General features: G+C 46.6%; 1 protein-coding gene across 7 annotated transcripts in view; it reads left to right on the top strand.

Annotated features, from left to right (window-relative positions):
• The first annotated feature begins 1,163 nt into the window (after positions 1-1,163).
• Positions 1,164-9,018, top strand: part of PIEZO2 (piezo type mechanosensitive ion channel component 2) — a 382,528-nt gene continuing 374,673 nt past the window's right edge. For 6 of the 7 annotated variants that reach the window (XR_005649322.1, XM_039845973.1, XM_039845987.1 and 3 more), the window contains exon 1: positions 1,164-2,149. Coding sequence is in view for 6 of the 7 variants with exons in the window: in XM_039845973.1 (XP_039701907.1) it covers positions 2,086-2,149 (64 nt within the window). In the remaining variant the exon portion in view is untranslated. The remainder of the gene's footprint in view (positions 2,150-9,018) is intronic. The other variant, XM_039845980.1, reaches the window with a different exon arrangement.

Here is a 9,018-nt window from a genome sequence, read left to right as displayed (position 1 = left end):
TTTGGGGTTTAGTTATCTAAGCTTCTTGAGGGCTTCAGAGCACATAGATGGTTTAAGTTTTGAGGTGTTGTCACATGATTTCGGTGCCTCCAGTCTTCAAAAAACAAAATATGATGGTTCAGTTCGTCATTCTCAGAGAATTTGTGAAGGCATGAGTTCGAAACTAAAGCTTACTATATCTCAAAAAAGGGAGGTTAACACAGACAACCAAGGTTTATTATATACTGTTCATCTGCAGACTTTTCCATCGTCTCCAATACAAGCCCAGAATGCTGGTGCAGAATGGAAGTCAAATTCTTCTTTCTCTGTTCTCTTAATGGAAATGCCAGTTATGAACGGTCCTCTCTACAGATCGGAAGATCATTTACCTCCTGGTCCTGCGGATCCCAGCCAAGCTCCAGCACACTTCCCCACTCTTGGATAATCGTGAAATGAGGGACCCAGACACACTGACCTCTCCCAGCAAGAACCAGATTTCTCTAGATCTCATCTAGAGAATAAAGGGTGGGGTGTGGGGGCTGGGAAGGTTCTTAGGAGAAATAGGAACTGTATGCTTGGAAACATGACAAGCAATGAAACAACCTGAGGCAAAAACAAGATTTCCCCAAATGTGTATGCACATCTGAACACTGATACCCGTCTTGGAGAGACCCGGGATTTTCCAGAGCCCATTCAGAGTTGAAACTTAAAGATAGACAGGGCTACTGATCTGGATTAATTCCGGTTCTGTTTTTCTTAATTCAAGTGGGTAAGTGTGTTCTTAGCACGAGTGGCAGTCCCATAAAGTTGTTCAAGCCCTTAACTACTCTCGTGCTGCGCCTGTGCACTTTTCTTTGAGCATTAAACAGTTCCCTAGGTTTGGGTAAGCTCGGGGGCACGCCCCGTGGACAGGATGCTAAGATGTGTGCCTTCTGTCTGCAGAATGACAGCAGAGCTGCGGGTCTGCGGGAGCGAGCAGCAGTGGAGCACGCGGAGCAGGGCCAAGCGAACGCGAAAAGTCCACGGGGCTGAAGAGGCCGGGCCTCTCCCTGCGCGCCCGCTTCGTGGCTGGAGACTCGCCCTCCGCGCGGGTGCACTGCGCCCGCTTCGCTAGCGGCGTAGGGGCGGGCTCCCCGCGCGCCGGCCCCAGAGACGCCTTTCCATTGGTTCGGGGGCACGCTCGTCCCCGAGTGAGGCCTCGAAAGTTTCATTGAAGGTGGAGAAGTGCACGCCCGCTCGGGAGCCAGGGCTGCGCCGCCGGGGCGAGGCTGTACCTCGGCAGGCGGGGGGCGCACTGGTATCCGGACGGCGTTGGGTTTTTATCTTTTTATTTTTTTAACTGAGGCCGTGGAGGAGGAGCTGGAGCCTGACCCATTCGCTGTACGCTTTCGTCTCGTTCTACTTACGCTCGCACTGTTTCTTCTGGTGACGGAGGGACTAGCGGCGCCACACGCTGACCGATAACACGAGTCGAGCTCCGTGCTGTCGGGGATGGTTTCGCGCGCCTCGCCGCTCCCGCCCGGGTCTCTCTGGTCCGAAGCTGGGGGGCGCAGAGGCTGAGCCGCACCTCAGCTCAGGACCAGCGGGCCGCTCCGGGAGCCCTGGCCGAGGGGCGCGCCTCAGGCTGCGTGGGCAGAAGGCGGGGGACCCGCCGCCGAGGCACGTTGGCTTCGGAAGGGGTTTAGTAAAGAAAACTCCCCTGACGCCCTTGAGCAACGCCCCGGAGTCAGGCGAAAGGGTAGCACGCCCTTCTCGCCCTCTTTCCTTGCCCCCGCACCTGGAAACCCCCAAAGTGTCCCCGCGTACGGCCCTGGTCCCGACCACCCGCTGAAGAAGCTGCTGCTGCCGAATTGAGGAGTCTACACTTCATGGGCCGGCTGTGGGGGTTCGGGCGTCTGGCGAGGGGGCTACCTAGAGCCGGCTGAGGGGCGGTCGGGTACCCTGTGAGCGCGCCCTCGGGGCGGACAGCGCGGCGGACCTCGTGGCGATGCCCAGGCAGCTGGGAGCCGCCGGCCGCAGGAGGCCCTAGACGGGCATGGGCCTGGCGCCCCAGTTCTAGGGACCCTCGAGCCTCGCCCCTCTGCTCGGAGTTGCTGGACCTTAGCGATGGCCTCGGAAGTGGTGTGCGGGCTCATCTTCAGGCTGCTACTTCCCATCTGTCTGACAGTAGGTGAGTACGGGCCGCGCACCGAGGTTACTTGTGAGGGTGCAAGGGGCGCCCAGGGAAGGGGGCGGGCTTCCGAGCAATCTCAAGTTAAAGGTTCTAGTGCTCTTGGACTCGGTTCGGAGGTCTGCGCCGCGGTCTCGAGGTTGGCGGCGTCAGACTCGCGCAGTCCGGAGTGCCACAGCACGGTCCTCTCACTTCCCGCGCTGGGGTGCACACTTGGGGTCTCTCTCAACTGTCCAGCTGCAGAGTCCGGGAGACCAGATCGGAGTGTGCTGGAGAATGTTTGTGTTGAATTTAATCTCACGTGGAATTTCTTTCGTGGAGTGCTGACTTGTACACAAAAGATGCCGATCCTGCTGGAAGGCGGTTGTAGACTCCCTTCCCAGGTGCGGTGCAGGGTCGTGCCAGAGTCCCCTCCTCCCCTTGTCCCCAGATGCACAGCACACGGTGCAGACAGGAGCGACACTTGCCATCTCTCCCCCTATATCCCAGAACTGTGACAGAAGAAGAAGACCCTGGCTGTTCTAAAACAAAAAGGAGAGAGAAGAACGGAAACAGTGCCCTGAAGTTGCTTACTTTTTTTTTACTTCCACAAAAGCCCCTACAAAAACAAAACAAAACAAAACAAAAGTGCTGGACGATGGCGCTATAGACAACCGAGACCCAGTCCAGCCTCCAGGCGCCCACCCTTCCAGGTGTTTAAAGGGTTAGAACGCCTAACTGCGACTCCCAGGAACTGGCGAGGGTTCAGGGACCGCCAGAAGAGAGCTTCATTGCCTCTCAGTCAAGGATCTCACTCTATGGGGCTGGCATGTTGTTAAAAGCAACTGGATGTCAGGTCTAGAGACACCGGCGGTGTGCCTGGAGTGGGAGCTTTTGTATTTCTCCTCTAACAGACTGTGCCTTTTAGACTGGATTTCACTCCTAAGACTGACAGCACCTTACTTTCCCCCTTTCCCGAGTAGAGCTAGAAAACAGACCTTTTATCAAGTAGCAATTGCATTTATAAAGAGCGTGGCCTTCGCAGGAAAGGCCACCTTTTTGCATTTGCCAGAGGTTGAGGACTCAACATCACACCTGTGCCGTTTTATTTGTGCAAGTAATCACGCCAAAGGGCGGTTCTAGCGTGTTTCGTAGAGGTCGATTCCAGCTATCGGGAGAATTTTGTAGTCTGTATTAACACAATGAGTGAGTGAAGTGATTCGAGGACGTCAGCGCAGGAAAACTCGGCGGAAAACTCGAGAAGGTTCTCCGAGTGGAAACAGTCTGTGGCGTCGCAGGGTGCTCGGGCAGCAGGAGGGGCCAGCGCGCTCATGCTGGTTTTGGCCTCCAGTGTGCTGTTTAAGTTCTGAGAGACCACCACTTTGCAGGGGTCTTTGCCCTTAATAGTTGCGCACGTAGATGAGGAGCGCAGCTTTCAGGAAGCTGTTGTGGACCACTCCACCAGCTGGTTTACGTTTGGAGAAAAGGATTTAGGAAAGCAATTGGAGAAAACAGCGCAGGGCTACTTCTGGTGCATTGCACACAGGTCATGTCACGGTCTGGGGACCGTCTGTGTATCTAAAGCGCTTGGCACCGTGCCTGGCACATTTACTATGTGCCAAATGGAAGCTAGTGCCCGAGTTAACAATGGGCTTTCAGTATGAGGCCGATCTGTGATTGTCAGTGCCAATGGAGAAGGAGGCCTGCGGCGTGGCACTAGGGTCTGAAGGCACTAGCTTCCTCTTTCGGCAGCCCCTCCATCCCCGCCCCACCCCACCTCATCTTCCCCATAGTCCTCACCTCACTTCTTTCTTCCTTCCCTTCTCCGCGGTATGGCAGCTCGCACTCACAGTCGGAAGAGCTAGTGGTTACCTGCTGCCAGCTCGGTCCACTCTGTGACTTACACAACTAGCTGAGTGAAATGTCAGCAGGGATTACCTGTAGATTGCCAGCGACCTCACTCTGTAGCTTCGCCTCTCGCAGGACCCAGCTTGCTTGCCTCAGTGCTCCATGGCCACTGGGGTTGGGGCAGTGTCATTCCAACTAATAATTAGTGATCTACACAGCAAAGCCCTTAAGTAGGACTGTGGAGCTCTGCCCTCCAGAGGGGCCTAGGCGCGTCTTACTGCCGACTCAGGCACCCCGAAGCGCGAGGCTCAAGCAGGCGGCATCAGCGAGCCTTAAGGGAGACTCCCAGAGGCTCCGAGCAGATCAGGGACCATTGTTCTGCGAATGAGGTGCCGCCTTGGTCCGATTCCTTCTTCCCCCGCCCCCTGGCTTCTTCCTTGGACCCTGTGGGCCTCGCACTGTGTTCATGTCAGTAGGCTGGGGCCCTAGGGTAGGCTTGCTCAGGGCCCGGGACGCGTACGTGCACTCTGCGATCCGGACCTTCTTGGATCTGCCTCCAGGGGCTCAAACATGACAGCCCCTGCCTGCCTTCCATCCTGCGGCCTGGATCCAGAGACAGCAAGAGTCGGCTTGGCCTGGACGATCCTAGGCCACTTTCCATTTCCAGCTGGATTCTCAGGCGTCTTCTGGGCTCAGGGAAGCTAACTTGGTTCTCTGTGTGTGTGTGTGTGTGTGTGTGTGTGTGTGTGTGAGAGAGAGAGAGAGAGAGAGAGAGAGAGAGAGAGAGAGAGAGAGAGAGAGAGAGGGAGAAAGCGCAAAAGTGCCCGCGTGTTGTGGTATTTTCTGCTATCTTCCCCCTACAGGGAGGCTGAGGCCCCCTGCTGAGTCCAGAGCCTGTTGCTTCCCTCCCACCCTTGTAGAAAGCTAACCTAGGGGAAGGTGAAGGGCATGGACCTTGGACTTCATCCCCTGACTGGAAGAAAGAGCTCCTGGGAAGACCAGAGGACTGACCCCCTTACCCACCCCGTCACTTGTTGGATGCAAATTAGGAAGGACATTCCACTTCCAAGGGTTAATGATGCCTTCTGAGCCTTGTACTAGAAGGAACAAAGGGGCACTGGGTAAGTGTGGTCTGGTTTGAGCACTCATTTCTACAGGAAGTGGATAGTTTCAAGGTTATTGGAGGGTTTTCAGGTCTGCATACTCCCAAGGTGCTACTAAATCAAATATTCAGTTTTCTCTAATATCCTGGCCATGGAGAGTGCAATGGTTTGTTTGCCATTAGAATCGATTTTTACATTTTAGCCATCTATTTTTATATCGGAGTAAGGCAGCTTTCAAAGCCAAGACTTTGCAGAAGCTTCTGTATTTCTTTTTAAACCCATTTCTCTAACATTGACGTTGAAAATTTTCTGCACAGAGATGCTCTAGCATTTTCACCCAGTGATGGATGTTATGTTAAACTGTTATGTTTAATCTGATGTTTAAGATTTCTTTTTCCCTGTAAAATAAATGTACAGAGATGGTTTAAGTGACATTAGGTCTCTATTATGCAGGTGTTATGTAGCTCTTGAGTGTTAAATGCCTAACAAAACCATAATGTAATATAACATGTTATTTTCTATTCAAAATGAACATCCAATGACAGATTTTCCTACATCAATAGAAACTGAAAATTTTAAAGATCTCCTAAATTATCTATTACTACATAGATAGTCAATCTGATTTTTTCCCTTCAAATAACACACATAAAAAAAAAAAAGACAAAACTTCCCTTAATATTATGCACTCTTTAATAATTATAGTGATACCTGATCATTGTTTGGCCACTTTTGAGATATTTTTACATTTTCTTTCAGCATGATTCTACTGTTCCACTCATCTTTATATGATTCCAGTCTATTCCTGGTTTGAGAATGGATTGGTATATTTTTAATCACATGCTCCTGATCCATGCATTCCATCTTGCCTGGTGTTGCTTGGAGTTCCACTGATGTCTTGCCTAGAAGTGCTGACTTAACCATTTGCAGAGAAGGGGTGAGGGGATGGGGGGCTGGCTTGGACAGAATAGATTGGTTCAAGAGTGACAGAGATATTGTGACATCAATAGTTTATGCCTTTCCTAAATAAAGTGACCAGAGCTTAGACGAGAACAGAGCACAACAGGACACTATGTAAGAATCAATCAACTAACCAGTGCTTTGAGGAAAAACCATACTTGGGTAATAATGCAAATCCAGGGAGAATCTCAAATTTTCTTTAGCGAGAGATTAAAATCTGAGCAAAAATATGGAGTTACTTTTGAAATATATACGGGTATGGTTATGTAAATATAATTTTCTTCCTATTGTATAATATATTTTTCGCTATGTGACATCTGTCATTTTGAAATCACACTTATACACACCCCAAGAATTACAAATGAAGCCTGATTAGAGTTTAGAGCCTCCCCCTGCCTTTGCTGTGGCTCTCTGGGGTAGGAGCTTTCAGCTACTGAAGGATGTATTCACAGCATTTAAAGTCACTTTCTTTTCTGTCACACCTTCTCGGCCTTCTATAGGTAGATCATATTTATCACTTTCAGAAAAGAATAAAAGTAATAGTGAAAAGAATTAAAAATTTTTAGTTTAATTCTAAAATAAAATATTTCATAGAGATAGGCATTATCATTTTGTCACCTGGGCAGTGGAAGCTGCAGCCATGTGTCCACATCATAGTTTGTCATGAGTTTGTCGCTTTACAGGCAACATGGGCTTACTCATAGTCAGAGATAAGCAAGAGGCTTTGGATTTTACCCTTGGTGGAGGAGAGTGTTATGATGGCAATTTAAGAGACCTCCAGTCACATTCAGGCCCTGCCCTTTACCTGAGTTGTTTTTGGTTGTTTCTTTTTTATCTCTGTAAAATGGAAATATTGATATCTTCTTTTATGAATGGTTATGAAATAGTGCATACTACACACCATCTATAATGCCTGACACTCTGCAGGAACTCAAAAAGGCAGGTATTATTATTACATTTATGAAGATGAGTAGAAGAGTTGGGATGCTTGATGAATGTGTTAATAGAAATTAACAGACTGACAGATAGTAGCATGAGTCATAACGGGATTGATATGAGTATGTGGGATTTATATGAAAGCAATTTAGTATCTTCTTAGAACCAAGTTATGCTATGAAAATTGGTGTGTGAATAGTAGGAGGATTTTTAATTATATGGATTTTTCTTATCGGTTTTAGTCAATATTCTATATATCTGCAGTTGCATTCTAGTTAAATAATATGTTCTCCTAGAACTGTACTGTCAGTGTTTACTTTTGTCTTTCTGACACATACCATAATTTTCAGTCTTCATCTAATATGATTTTATTACTTATCTATTTTTACATGACACTTTTCTTTTAGATCCTATGCTGCTAATGGTTACATAAAAAATAATATATATTTTTATATTATTTACATTACAAAAATATAATATATATTTTTTCCATAAATGTTCAGGAGAACTTAGAATAGTGAAAGTGCGCCTGGATATTTAAGAGCACTTGATTAAGAACAATATGGTGATACGGTCTATATAATGTAAAACATTGAATTTTGTAAGATTTGTAGACTTAAACAGTTGTTTTATGGACATGGAATCAAGTAAACAAAATAAAGCAAATATCTCACTGGATCAAGGCTAAATACAAAGATGTATTAGAAAACATTTAAAAAATATTTGGCTGTGAGAGATATATATGAAGCTTATCAAATTCACCAGACCCTCCAGTTGGCCTTTCAGACCCAGTAGGACATGGCAGGATCAAGAAGAATGAGGAGACTTGAAGCCACATGCTGAATATCTGTGGAGAGAGTACATGAGACATACAGCATTTTAAAAATTTTATAATTTTTATAATTTTTATACATTTTGAACTGTCCAATAATTTATCCAATAGACATAGAGCAGTTAGCTAAATAATTTTTTAAACTTAAGAGTGATGACATCCAATTTTGCATTTTTTCCTATTTATTTAGTTTAAAAAAAAACTATGTATAATATTTTAAAAAAATTTTCCAGGCTCCTGTAGAATATACAATTTTTGTTTGCCTTGTTTTATCATATAGGATGGTGATGTTTTTTTGATTAATAACCTATTTTTGAATTCTCCTTTTTTGATGTACTGGTAGGCACAATTCTGCATTAAACTGGGATATTATAGATGGCATATTTAAACATGTTTGTATATAAATTTCAAATTTTAAGTACATTTAATAAAAAATTGGATTTATTGTACCTGTGTGGTTAGTTTTGGCTTTCTGTTGCAATTTCACTAGTCATCTGGGGTTAAAGATTTTGCTAAGACATTAACTGCTCTCTTAGGGGGTTATTTATTCTATTACCCAACTCAGACGATTCTCTCCTCAGTATTTTTTCCAACTCTGAACTCTCCATCCCTTTCCCCCTTTGGATTTGACTGTGTCAGCATCACACATCTTATCTTCCCCCTGCAGCCTTCTCTGGTATGCTCAGTGCAAGCTTCCCTCTGCTATTTACCTGTACATTTACAGTGATAATGTTGGCGCCACTGCCCCTGAGATACAGGTTCTGTCCAAATCAAGTACCTCATTTATAGATGATCCTCTAGGTTTGTCTTTGCTCTTTCATCTTCGTCAACAGAAGTGTTGTTTCCTTGGGTTCATCTTCTGTGTGTCCTCCAAGCCTTGGACTCTACATCCTCCCCATGTGCTGAGCCAGATATGCCTTCCACTGCTTAAAGCTCTCTGGAATCTGTTCTGCATTTAAAAGTACTTGGAGAGTTCTCTCAGTGTCAGTTACATTCCAGGCTTATCTCAGTCAAATCAGAAACTGTTGCTATTCCCACCTTCAATACCATGCTTGGCCCTCAGCCTAGCAAGTTTGTATTCCTGTCCTGGTAGCAAATAAATTCTTTTCTCCAGTTTATAGTTGGCCCTTGCAGCTACTTATAAGCAAAGACAATTCTGTTCTTTCTCTTTTCAACATAAATTTCTTAATATCTAATTTCTCTTTTCCACATAA

This window comes from Pteropus medius, unplaced genomic scaffold (assembly GCF_902729225.1).
Source record: "Pteropus medius unplaced genomic scaffold, Ma_sr-lr_union100, whole genome shotgun sequence".
Lineage (NCBI taxonomy): Eukaryota > Metazoa > Chordata > Mammalia > Chiroptera > Pteropodidae > Pteropus > Pteropus medius.
This window is presented reverse-complemented; position numbering and strand designations above follow the sequence as displayed.